Source organism: Maylandia zebra, linkage group LG8 (assembly GCF_041146795.1).
Source record: "Maylandia zebra isolate NMK-2024a linkage group LG8, Mzebra_GT3a, whole genome shotgun sequence".
NCBI lineage: Eukaryota > Metazoa > Chordata > Actinopteri > Cichliformes > Cichlidae > Maylandia > Maylandia zebra.
This window is the reverse complement of record NC_135174.1, coordinates 30,530,321-30,543,370: the sequence shown is the minus strand read 5'-3', so window position 1 is coordinate 30,543,370 and position 13,050 is coordinate 30,530,321. Positions and strand designations below refer to the sequence as shown.

Genomic DNA, 13,050 nt, shown 5'->3' with positions numbered 1-13,050 from the left:
CATCTTTGAAGTCTCACTGAATTCAAGCGGGTCAAGTAAATGAGCTCTCCTCTGCACTGTCCCATGATATGTGCATCACAGCAGCAAGTATCGGAGGCGTTGCACTGAAAGATAAACACTCATGTAATTACTGGGTGGATCAGCACATATATTAAATGCAAATAAACCTGATGTGCTTTGTGCTTCAGCCTGAGAACATCCTGGTTGTGTTTTTTTGGGAAACTTGAAGCGTGTAACTTTAGACAGTGTAAAGAGTGGCGTGACTCTGTTGTGTCTGCCCTCCTGCAGATATAAGCAGGGACTCTGGGAGACTCTGACACACTGAGGGAGAACAGCCGTGTGGTGTCTCTGAAGCGTGTTCAGCTCCAACTGCAGGTGACTTCACACAGGTATCTGTAGTAACGTAGCAGCAGTGCTTTAATATTACTGCCAAATAGAGTGTGTGAAACTTTCAGGATATTTTAAGCAGACTTTGCTGTAAATGCGTTAAACGCAGATTAGATTTAAATGATTGAATGAGGTGATCCTCACAGTAATCCTTTCCTTTCAGATATACATCAGCAGAAACTAACTCCCACAGAAATCTGACCATGAAGGTAAGTTTGTGACCTTAAATATTTCTGGTTAAGTATCAGTGTAGGAGTGAGTGGTGGTGACCCTCCTGACCCTCGGTCTGCTGTGATCGCCTCATTAAACAGTGTTGATACCTAAAACTCCGCCTTCCTTCTTGAATGTGTCTCTTTGATGACTTTACCTTCACTATCAGAGCCTGATGCCAATCATGTAATGAAGGAAGGGACACAAATTATACTGGATATCATTTTAAGAAGTACTAAAGTAATAATACATAGAGAGTGAATAACTTTATGTAGAGTTGATGTCATTTTAAGGAGTGCATAAGTTACATGAAAGGGGGCAGAAAACAAGTTCTTTAAGTACTATTGTCCATGATATAAATACATAAAAACTGTGTTTCTCTGTCCTGTTCTGTCTGTATATGTGTGCTTTTTTGCTGCTGATACAACCAAATTTCCCCTTGTGGGACAATTAAAGGATTAAAGGAGTATTCTATTCTATTCTTCTCTAAGTAATAGTCTTTGGCGCCAAAGAAAAACGATTACAGGTCACCAGAGAACTTCAATCTATACATCTAAAAACCACAAACCAGGCGAGAAATTTGGGTGTAGTGATGGATGCAGACCTAAACTTAGAAAAACACATTAAGACAATAACAAAGTCAGCTTACTATCACCTCAAGAATATATCAAGGATAAAAGATCTGATGTCTCAACAGGACCTGGAAAAACTAGTCCATGCATTCATCTTTAGTAGGCTTGATTACTGTAACAGCATCTTTACAGGTCTACCTAAAAAATCAGTCAGACAACTACAGCTCATTCAGAACTCTGCTGCTCGAGTCCTCACTAAGACCAAAAAAGTGGACCACATCAGTCCAGCTCTGAGGTCTTTACACTGGCTGCCTGTCCGTCAGAGGATAGACTTTAAAGTTCTGATGCTGGCCTATAAAGCTCTGAATGGTTTAGGACCAAAATACATCAGTGACCTCCTGACCCAGTATGAACCTTCCAGATCCCTCAGGTCATCTGGATCCGGTCTTTTATCAGTTCCCAGAGTCAGAACCAGACACGGAGAAGCTGCATTCAGCTTTTATGCTCCTTATATCTGGAACAAACTCCCAGAAAGCCTCAGATCAGCTGAAACACTCAGTTTATTTAAATCCAGGTTGAAGACTCACCTGTTCTCAGCTGCATTTGAATAAAGCACCAAATCCACACTTTAAGCTTAAATTTCAAAACTTACATTTTAACTACTGATTTTATCTGTTTTGATTTTATATACTGTTTTGTTTGTTTGTTTGTTTGTTTGTTTGTTTGTTAAGTGGGTTTAGAGCTCTGGGTAGCTCCCCAGCTGGGTCTAGACTGGGTCTAGAGAGTATTTTAAATTCAGGGAATTTAAAATAGAAAGTAGCTCGCCCACAGAAGGACTGGTAGCTCCCCTTACGATAAGGGTTCAGATCACGCGAACAGGTGTGAAATGTGTGTGTTTAGTTAGTTTGTTTGTTTGCTTGTTTCAATCAATTTTAAATCCTGCTTTTTATTTGTTTTTGTTTCTAATGTCTCTGTAAAGCACTTTGAATCACCTTGTTGTTGAATTGTGCTATACAAATAAATTTGCCTTGCCTGCCTTCTCTAAGTAATTTTTAGCAGTGTGTAAATGACTTCATGTTGAACTGCATACACGTGCAGAGACTGCATGATGTAGACGTTTAACATTACCTTATGACATTTTTATTATTGCACAGATGTTGCAACAATCAAAGATCTTCCATTGCATAGAAAACTGTGAGCAGGACTGTTCCCCCTTTACGACTTAGCAAAGAACAGCAGGCTGATTAATGGATGATAATGGATGGGCGCACTGACAGATAAGCCTCTGTCAGTGCGCCCCAGGGTGGCTGTGGCTACAATGTAGCTGCCATCACCAGTGTGTGAATGTGTGGATGACTGGATATGTAAAGCGCTTTGGGGTCCTTAGGGACTAGTAAAGCGCTATATAAATACAGGCCATTTTACCATTTATAAGAATGTAAAGTGAAACGTTAATCTACTGCACACTGAGTCTGTGCTCCTAAAAGTATTTACACTGGAAGATGAACGTTTTCTCGGCTTTTGTTCCGAGAAGTTACATTTTACTTAAAGTACTTTCTATTTACAGTAGAATTATTTCTTCTTCTTGTCTCTGTTCAGGACATACACCAGTATGGTTGTTTCAGTATGCTGCAATAGTTTTTAGTAGTTATAGTTTCTAAAGTATATTGTTTATCTGTGATTGATCTGTTATTGATTGCTGCTGGTCCTGAGGACAGATGACACCAGAGCAAGTACTGCAGTTTTGGTGGGACGGGTCTTGTGCCGAACTACCACATGTGGACATTTGCACAGGTCACCACATTTTAACACACTGGGTCACCTCAGGTGTCACAGGCCAGTTATCTAATCTGTGAATATTCGAGCTAATCCTTTATTTATTTTATTTAGTTTCATTTATCATCGAAGGTCTCAGTGGTAAACTGTGAACCTGACAAGTCTTTTTGTAGTTTGATCTTTCTCACACGTTCATGTTTTAGTTGATGTTAATGACACTATTTCGTGCACTCTTCACATAATAACAAGAATTCACCTACACACACTTGCCCGGGTTACTTTCTGTGCTCCAACAAAGAAGTATGACGATGTTTCAGTTCAGTATAGTTTTATTTGTAAGGCACCAAATCACAACAGCAGTCACATCGAGGAACTTTATATTGAAAGCTAAACACAATACAAACTGATCAGAGCCCCTGTGGCTTCATAACGTTGGGCGTGTTGAAGGAGACGTGCACGTCGCTTCAGTTTGTCGCAGCTCAAAGTGAAATGAATTTGATTGTGTTCCAGTTTCTGTTTTCAGTGTAAAAGACACCTCGTAAAACATGAAGACCTCGTTCATAGTTTTAGCTGCTGTAACTTTACGGCTTCAGTCAGTGGTTTAGTAGGTTTGAGCTTAACAAGCTGCACGTATAAAATACAGCAGCAGAAAATCTAAATGACATTAAAAACATGCTGTAAATAAAAGAATCAACGAAAACACGGCACCTCCGCCCAATGTTCCCTCTAAGCTGCGCACTGCTGGCATCTCTGCACACAGAAAATCTGCATTGCTAACAAAAAAAATCTAACCTGAATTGAAATTAAAATTAAAATTTCAACAATTCTGTTCTGCAGTGTGAGTCAGTGACTGGCTGCTCCCGTATGGGAACGATGCCACATTTGTATAAACGCAGCTAATCAATGTCGCTGATGACAGCGTCCTTATGTGCTGACACCTGAGTTTTAGCGAGCAAGGCGGCTGATGTGGAGTGAAGCCACGTTAATGACAACGTGTACAACCATTGGAGATGTGAGCAGCACAGACGAACAACTGACGGACAAAGTGTGGACTTTATACCAGTTTTTAAATTGTGTTGATCGGCCACGTAAAACCAGAGTTATGATAAAATATCTGCAATGTTTGGTTTTCTTCCTGAATACTGTCGTTGTTTATATTTACTGCAGGAAGAAATGGTAAAAACGGCGTTTTATAAGGAAAATGCTCGAAAGCCTGTGAGCAAAAACAACACCGACTCCCCCCCCCCCCCCCCCCCCCCCCCCCCCCCATCCTTTCCTATTGGTTGAAAAATGTCGACCAATCAAAAAATGATATGGCAACATGGCATCTAGTTGTTAAGAAACGGGGGAAGTTTTAGGAGTGACGGCGTGTTTTGAGATGTGAGAGATTTGAGACGTTTAGCGCAAATCTTGTGTAGTTAGTGTGTAGTTAGTGTGTAGTTACTGTGTAGTTACTGTGTAGTTAGTGTGTGGTCAGTGTGTAGTCAGTGTGTAGTGTAGTCAGTAGTGTTGTTGTGTGTCAGAACAATGAGGCGCCTGCTGAGTGTTACAGGTGTTACAGCAGTGATACATCTCCTGCTGTCAGGCCTGCAGGTATCAGGCTGCTGTTCTCCTTCATCTCATAGTGGACAGAAATTATTTTTGGAGCAGCACAAATAATTTGTGTGGCATCAGATTTGATGCAGAACAGCTGATTGTTCTGTAAATAGTTTGAAATGTTTGTTTAAAAAACACCTTGGCTGCATTTTTAGGTAAACAGCTGCAAAAAATGTTGTTGTTTGCATAAATCAGTTACTTTTTTGAAGAAGTAACTATATAATTAACTGCCCAACATTGGTCATTATTTACTGTATTTGCAGACAGAGTTACCGACTCTCTCCCAGACCACAGACTCATAATACAAGTCAGAGCTTTATAGAAAAGAAATAAATAAAGTTGTGTTTTCAAAATTGGAGTTGAAGTTATTTTTCCTTCCAATAGTGTTAACATAACAAGATTTGTTTACATTTTCATTGTAAGGGGGCTAAAGCAGTTAAATAAAAGTCGTCTAACATAAATGCTATAATTTGATTATTTTAATAAATATGTAACTTGGATGGATTGGATGCTGGCGTGACCACAGTGCTCACGTCTGCTGTCGCTCACAGTGGTCCAAGGGACGCTCAGGGAGTTTGTGCGTTCGCTCAGACACGTGAAACATTAGAGGGAACATTGCCTCCATCTTAACTCTGAACATAGCCTGCTCCTGAGGTCTGTGCCACCAAGCAGGATTTCCTCTTATCCAGGTAACTTAAGTCTGGATTTTCTGGGGATGGTTCAGAATGGTTCTTGTTCTGTGCAGGTCAGAGATCAACAGGAATACAACAATATAACAAAGCATGAACTCACTTTACAATGAAAGGCAACAGGACTATACTAAGAAGTGAGCACAGGGAGAGGGGTTTGGCTGAACCACACCTGTGCAGCCTAAACAAGACTTCAGCACAGCTGAGAGGCAAAGCTGAGGGAGAATCACAGGCTTGTTGAGCTTGGTAGGAAGTGAATATTGTGCAAATGAAAGGCTTCTTCTCTGTTCCAGCTGCCAGCGGTCTTCATCGTTCTCCTCCTCGCTCCTGCGTTGACCAGCTGCACGGAGCTCATCCAGCCGAGGGACTGCAGCGACATCCGCCACCAGGACAGAAGCCAAAGCAGCGGCGTGTACACCATCTATCCCCTTGGAGAAAGGTCTGCGGTGCAGGTACAGTCCACCCTCTCTGGGACTCTGGGTCCTGTTCATGTCCACGTCTTTAAGCAGCTAGAGTGTGACAGGTGTTTGTGTGCAGGTGTACTGTGACATGGACTCAGAAGGAGGAGGCTGGACGGTGAGTGCTTGTAACTAAAAAGTGTCAGCGCGGGAACATTTAACAGGAGCACTGCTGTAAATCCAGATCTGTGCTCCCTGAAACCAGAGATGTTTCTGCTGCCTCCTCCCCCAGGTGTTCCAGAGGAGGATGGACGGCACGGTGAACTTCTACAGACCCTGGGATCAATACAAGATGGGCTTTGGTGACGCTGCTGGAGAGTACTGGCTCGGTGAGAGTTTTATTGGATGATCTGCAGCTCTGTACCAAACAGCCCTGCATGTTTCTGACTGTGTGCTTGTGTGTGAATGTAGGTCTCGATGTGATCAACATTATGACATCCAAGCAAAAGAGTGAGCTGCTGGTGGACATGGAGGACTTTGAAGGGAAGAAAGTGTTCGCTCGTTACTCTTCATTTAAGGTGGATGCTGAATGTGACGGATACAAACTGACTGTTACTGGATTCAAGGACGGAGGGGCAGGTGAGTGAAGTGGCACAGGGTCAGTGTAGCATCAGAATAGAATCGAATCGAATAGAATAGAATAGAATACGCCTTTATTGTCATTGTACATGTACAATGACACAAATGAACAGAAAAGATCAACAAAGAAGAGGAATGGGTAGAATGGAACAGGTGGTGGGCGGGGTTTGAGGGGTCGCCTGTGGTGGCTTCTCTGAGACAGGAGGATCTGGCGATGGCCTCCAGGAGTGTCAGAGGGCAGCCAATGATATTGTGGGCAGTGTTAATGACCCTCTGTGCAGCCTCCCTGTTCTCAGTCGTGGCCCCTGAGTACCAAACACCAGGCAGGATGATATGCAGACGACACCCAGCTCTATCTGTCCATGAAGCCAGATAACACACACCAATGAGTTAAACTGCAGGAATGTCTTAAAGACATAAAGACCTGGATGGCCGCTAACTTTCTGCTTCTTAATTCAGATCAAACTGAGGTTATTGTACTCGGCCCTGAAAAGCTTAGAAATATGGTCTCTAACCAGATTCTTACTCTGGATGGCATTACCTTGGCCTCCAGTAACGCTGTGAGGAACCTTGGAGTCATTTTTGACCAGGACATGTCCTTCAATGCACATATTAAACAAATATGTAAGACTGCTTTCTTCCATTTGTGCAACATCTCTAAAATTAGAAATATCCTGTCTCAGAGTGACGCTGAAAAACTAGTTCATGCATTTATTACTTCCAGGCTGGACGACTGTAATTCATTATTATCAGGAAGTCCTAAAAACTCCCTGAAAAGCCTTCAGCTAATCCAAAATGCTGCAGCAAGAGTCCTGACAGGGACTAGAAAGAGAGAGCATATTTCTCCTGTTTTGGCTTCCTGTTAAATCCAGAATTCAAAATCCTGCTCCTCACATACAAGCTCTTAAATAATCAGGCCCCATCTTATCTTAATGACCTTGTAGTACCATATCACCCTATTAGAGCACTTCGCTCTCGCTCTGCAGGCCTACTTGTTGTTCCTAGAGTATTTAAAAGTAGAATGGGAGGCAGAGCCTTCAGTTTTCAGGCCCCTCTTCTGTGGAACCAGCTTCGATCACTGTCCTCTGCTCTCATTTCTTCAGTTTTCACTGAGCTTTCAAAGATGACATGAGGAGGCTGCTGTTTATTCAGATCTTATTTTATTCATTTTGAGATGATTATTAAAAATCAACAGTTTATTGCAGCGGTTTCTTTTCACGATGTGAGAAACCTGAAGAATTAGCTCGACAGATAAGCGCTGATTCAGTTTCCCATGTTTCAGTTTCTGAGTCAATTATTACAGAAAAAGGACTAAAATCAAGACTTTGGATGTTGTCAGGACCATAGACACACCTGCAGTTTAACTACTTGTCTTGTCTGATGTGCCTTCAGGGATAAATAAAGCTGGTGTCAGCTACATACCAATGAAAATGACTTTACTGCGTGACGAAGTCTCCCAGTTCACATGAACAAACTGGAGTCTGTCAACCACATATGATTCAAACTGTGCACCTGCTGCTTTTTACTCCCCAGTATGAGTCCAGTCTGTGTCATGGCCCACTGAAAACACTCCCGGTACACATGCAGACCAGTCTGACTGGGATTAGTGGTAATTTTGTGATTGTTCATCTGTGTTTCTGCAGGAGATGCCCTGAGTTATCACAACGGACAGAAGTTCACTACATTTGACAAAGACCAGGACACCTGGTCAGGGAACTGTGCAAAATCATATCTGGGGGCGTTCTGGTACAACACCTGTCACTATGCAAACCCTAACGGGGTTTATCGTTGGGGAGCTGATGGCACTATCTTTGCTGTTGGAGTGGCCTGGCACCAGTGGAAAGGTCATGATTACTCTCTGAAGACCATCAGCATGAAGATCCGTCCTGTGCAGTAAATCTGCAGGACAAACACAGCAGAACATTTCGTGTTGATCTCTTTTCTTTCCTTTATCATGTAATTCCAGAGAATCTTTAACTTTCAGAGTCAGTCGAAGATGTAAATATTTCAGAAGAGCCGTCAGAGTGTGAGTGAGCTGCTGCCTGCAGGTGGAGTGAAATGATGGACAGAGACCAGTATGAGCTGATGTAGTTCACCTGTATGAGAGCAGCTGCAATGAACACGTTCCTCCTCTAGAGGTCTCTGCTGTGAGTCTCGGTCCACTGAGTGCATGTGTGTGCTTTCTGGAGGACCCGGACTCCACGTTGAGCCACACTGTGTCAGGATGTTACTGCTAGTTTAGGTTGGGATGTTGTCGGCTGTCTCAGAAGCTCTCGGTTGGTCCAGATGTTCCTCAGTCTGCAGCTCAGCACGCTCAGATTTAACGTCTCACTGACTGTTTGGTGGAGGTCTGATAGCTGGTGTGAATCATTATCTGCTGTATCCTGATAATAAATGAGAAGCAAACAGCTCAGGTGTTCTCGTGGTCTTTGTGTGTTTCTGTCTGGATTCTGGAGCCGCCCTCACACTAAAGCTCCACCTGCTTCAGGGTGAAGACACTGATATTAATATTCAGTATTTCTATACCTAAAGTTACACAACTGGATTTTACTTGTGAGAAGTTCATACTGAGCTTTTGTCTCAGGTGCCTGTGCAGCACATCCACAAAGACACTGATGCTGTCATGTTGCAGCCTTGTTCAAAAATGGAGTCACTTCACTTTTCACTTACATTAAAATTGCAGCGCCCCAACACAGGAAGTCTGGTTCAGCTCCCTATTTAAAAAGTCCCGTCTCTGATTCTACGAGTATTACCCAGCAGGCAGTGCGGCACTCGGGTGGCGCCAATTCAATTCAATTCAATTTATTTATACAGCACCAAATCAACAGTCACCTCAAGGTGCTTTATATTGTAAGGTCGACCCGACAATAACAGATACAGAGAAAAACCCAACAATCATATGACCCCCTATGACCAGCACTTTGGTGACAGTGGGAAGGAAAAACTGCCTTTTAACAGGAAGAAACCTCCTTTTTTTTGTTTTTAAAAACACGATTTACAACCTGAGTAGCTGATAAAGTGATAGATCTTTCAGCCCAATTCTACTTTTTCTGCATAATCCATCATACAAAATGTAATCAGATGGAAAAGTCTCTTTTTAAAACTTGTTTTATTAGTTTTAATCTTTTAACTTTATGCATCAAGCAAAAATTTAATTATATGCACCATTCTCTGACTTGAAGAAATTAGTTTAACATTTAAACCTATTTTCTGCACATTCCAGCACATGGGCCTGATCTCTGACAACAACGAGACGGCCTACCTGAAGGAGATTAGGAATCTGGAGAACTGGTGCCAGAGGAACAACCTCCTTCTAAACGTCAGTAAGACAAAGGAGCTGATAGTGGACTTCAGCACTAAGCAGGAGAGGAACTACCAGACCCCCGTCATCAACGAGTGCCCAGTGGAGAGAGTGGACAGCTTCAAATACCTCGGAGTTCACATCACGCAGGACCTGTCATGGTCCTGTCACATCAACACCGTGGTGAAAAAGGCCCGACAGCGTCTCTACCACCTCAGACGCTTGAGAGACTTCCAACTGCCCTCCAAGGTGCTCAGGAACTTTTACTCGTGCACCATAGAGAGCATCCTGGCGGGAAACATCTTAACCTGGTTCGGGAACAGCACCATGCAGGACAGACGAGCTCTACAGAGGGTTGTGCGGTCAGCTGAGCGCACCATCCGCTCCGAGCTCCCTGACCTGCACTCAATCTACAGCAGGCGGTGCTGGACCAAGGCCAGGAAGATCGTGAAGGACCTCAGCCATCCCAACAACAGACTGTTCTCTCTGTTGAGGTCAGGAAAGCGATTCCGCTCCCTGAAGACCAACACAGAGAGACTGAGGAGGAGCTTCTTCCCGCAGGCGATACGGTCTCTCAATCACACCACCACACAGTACTGACCCACACATATGGTTCTTACACACACACTGGACTTTCTGGACTTTGGTTTTGCACAACACTGGTCACTATATTCTTCATTTCCAGTTAATACTTGTACAGCTGCTGTTATTGTGTATATATTTATTTATATTTAGATTTCTTCATACATTCTTATATAGTTCTATATTGTGTATTTTGTTGTACAGTTATTTTATTTTCAACTTTAATTTATATATTTTATCTTATTCCTTCCTAGTTAAATTTACCCTTTTTAATTTTTCATATTTATTTCCTATCTTATTCATAGCCTTTTCCTTTTTTGTTTTCTTTAGGTCACGAGCAGTTGTCCAAGCATTTCACTGCATATCGTACTGTGTATGACTGTGTACGTGACAAATAAAATTTGAAATTTTGAAATTTGAATTTAAAATAAAATATTTTTTGTGTTTACACTCAGTCTTTTAAATAGATGCAAGCAAAACACAGCAGAAAATAAATAAAGTCAAAGACTCAGCAGTCCTGTTGCTCTATTTTCACCTGTAAAGCAGGACTACGGTAGGCGGAGGTTTACCCTGGTGCAGGTGAGCCGCAGCGGTCAGTGGAAGGATACGGCAGCTTCTTTGTGAGTTTCACATTCCCGTGGCAGCGTTTTTGTTTTTGTCACTTTTTATGGAATCAAACTCAAAGTAAGGTCAGTACTTCCACGCTTTAAATGCTGCACACTCATACTCTCTCCGTACTGATATATGATCCACTGTTGATCTGCACACAGCTGTTGTCACGAACGTCGCACTCGCACTCGCTTACATCACTGTCAGGGCAGGGATAGCTCAGTAGGTAGAGTGGTGGCCCCATGATCGGAAGGTCGGGGGTTCGATTCCCCTGAACAGCTACCCTGAGGTACCCCTGAGCAAGGTACCGTCCCTACACACTGCTCCCCGGGCGCCTGCTTAGTGGGCTGCCCACTGCTTCACTGAGTGAATGGGTCAAATGCAGAGAAAAACAAGTAATTTCCCCATGGGGATCAATAAAGTATCCATTATTATTATTACTGTTTTTGCAATAGTAATCCCCTACATTACTTGTTACTTGAAAAAAGTAATCAGATTACAGTAACTCATTACAGTAACGTGTTACTGCCCATCTCTGACTACAAGGTCATTAAGATAAGATGGGGCCTGATTATTTAAGACCTTGTATGTGAGGAGCAGGATTTTGAATTCTGGATTTAACAGGAAGCCAAAACAGGAGAAATCTGCTCTCTTTCTAGTCCCTGTCAGGACTCTTGCTGCAGCATTTTGGATCAGCTGAAGGCTTTTCAGGGAGTTTTTTTGGACTTCCTGATAATAATGAATTACAGTCGTCCAGCCTGGAAGTAATAAATGCATGAACTAGTGTTTCAGCGTCACTCTGAGACAGGATATTTCTAACTTTAGAGATGTTGCACAAATGGAAGAAAGCAGTCTTACATATTTGTTTAATATGAAATGAGAGGGGGCTCACGTGTGCACACCCTTCAGTCTCTGACCCTGTGACAGATTGGATGAGGTCCAGTATTGATTCTGTGACAGGATCATGTTGTTGCATCATCCTCTGTGTTTTTGGTTTGAGATTCTTGTTTTTGAAAAGAGCTGAAGAGTGCAGCTCATCATCATCATCACCCTGCTGGTGGCACTAAGTGCACTTCATTGTGTGTGGGTGTAGTCACACTGTCACACAGAGGAAATCCAAACGGGCTGTAAAGTTTTCTTTTACTTCACGAGCTGCTGCCCCACATGGAGTGTCAGGGTGATGTCTGAGCACCAGAGCAGCACTCTCTGATATTATTGGAGGGTCTCGACCTTATAAAGAGCCTTGAGGCGACTGCTGTTTAGTGGTCGCTGTACATTCTTACTCTGAGCTCTGGGCTCATACGAGCAGCTTCACCTGAAATAAAGTAAAATTAGATTTATATCTGACCTGTCAAGACAGAGATCACGAAAGATACCAGAGCAACAAAAAAGGAAAGTTGACCAAACGTAATTCAAAAAAGATGAGTTTTATTTGTTTTTTAAAAGAGTGAGTCCACAGATCTTTAGCTCAGAGGGAGAGAGCTCCACACTCTGTGGGTCACAGTGGCAAAAGCCTCGTGTGCTGATCACATGACCTCACACAGGGCTGTAGAAGTTCAATAATGTAAGCTGGTGCTGGTCCATGAAGAGCTCTAAAAGTCAGAACCAGAATCTTTAAATGGACTCTGAATTCAGTGGGGAGCCACTGCAGCTGTATTGACAGCACCACCTGTGAGTACCTGGAGGATGCAACAGGACTTAATTTAGCAATGTTTCTTCAGTGATCAAAGCAGGACTGAACCAGAGATTTGACATGAACATCCAAAGTAAGGCGGAGTCAAACGTTACCCCAAAGTTCCTGATAGACAATTTCACAAAAGGCGACCAAGAGCTTTCATTATCTTAGGCACAAATCTGTCAGGAGCACATACACATGCTTCAGTTTTTCCTTCATGAAGTTGGAGGACATTGTCAGCCATCCAGCCTTTAATGGGGTCTACAGCTTAGAAACGTGGGTGTCTCTGCTCAGCTGATGGGAAGGAGCAGCTGACATGGATGCCTCCAAGGTCAGGCGATTTTGGCACATTGACTGGGAGGAGACCCTTGGACAGACCCAGGACGTAACGGCTGGTTTGAGGAGGCCTCGGGGTCTGACCTGGAGAAGCTGGAGGAGGTGTTGGTTTGTGGTCATTCACAATAACCTGTGAGGTGATGAGCCCATGAGTTTAGTCTGTTCTGACTTCTCCCCCTGAGCAAACATCTCTCAGTGTAGCTGCTAACAGCTCCATAAGTGTGAGGCTGAGGAGAACATCCTTTCAGTGGAGCATAAATCAAAGCTCTCCGCTGCAGCT

At 43.0% G+C, this 13,050-nt stretch overlaps 1 protein-coding gene across 2 annotated transcripts; it reads left to right on the top strand.

Moving 5' to 3' along the window:
- Positions 1-295: 295 nt before the first annotated feature.
- LOC101484734 (microfibril-associated glycoprotein 4) lies at positions 296-8,675 on the top strand. 2 transcript variants are annotated; one of them, XM_004565249.4, is made up of 7 exons: positions 296-389; positions 551-596; positions 5,524-5,682; positions 5,768-5,806; positions 5,921-6,017; positions 6,100-6,267; positions 7,911-8,675. In XM_004565249.4, exons 2-7 carry the CDS (start codon positions 591-593, stop codon positions 8,162-8,164), a joined length of 723 nt encoding a protein of 240 aa, XP_004565306.3. In that variant the 5' UTR covers positions 296-389; positions 551-590; the 3' UTR covers positions 8,165-8,675. The 2 variants fall into 2 exon arrangements, with proteins under 2 accessions (XP_004565306.3, XP_004565307.3); XM_004565250.4 differs by having other exon boundaries at positions 321-375.
- The last annotated feature ends 4,375 nt before the right edge of the window (positions 8,676-13,050 follow it).

Excerpts from the sequence above, each read along its gene's own strand:
- LOC101484734 (XM_004565249.4), top strand. Across the intron at positions 5,683-5,767 it reads GAGAAAGGTCTGCGGTGCAG|GTGTACTGTGACATGGACTC; the intron begins GTACAGTCCACC and ends GTTTGTGTGCAG. Across the intron at positions 5,807-5,920 it reads CAGAAGGAGGAGGCTGGACG|GTGTTCCAGAGGAGGATGGA; the intron begins GTGAGTGCTTGT and ends CTCCTCCCCCAG.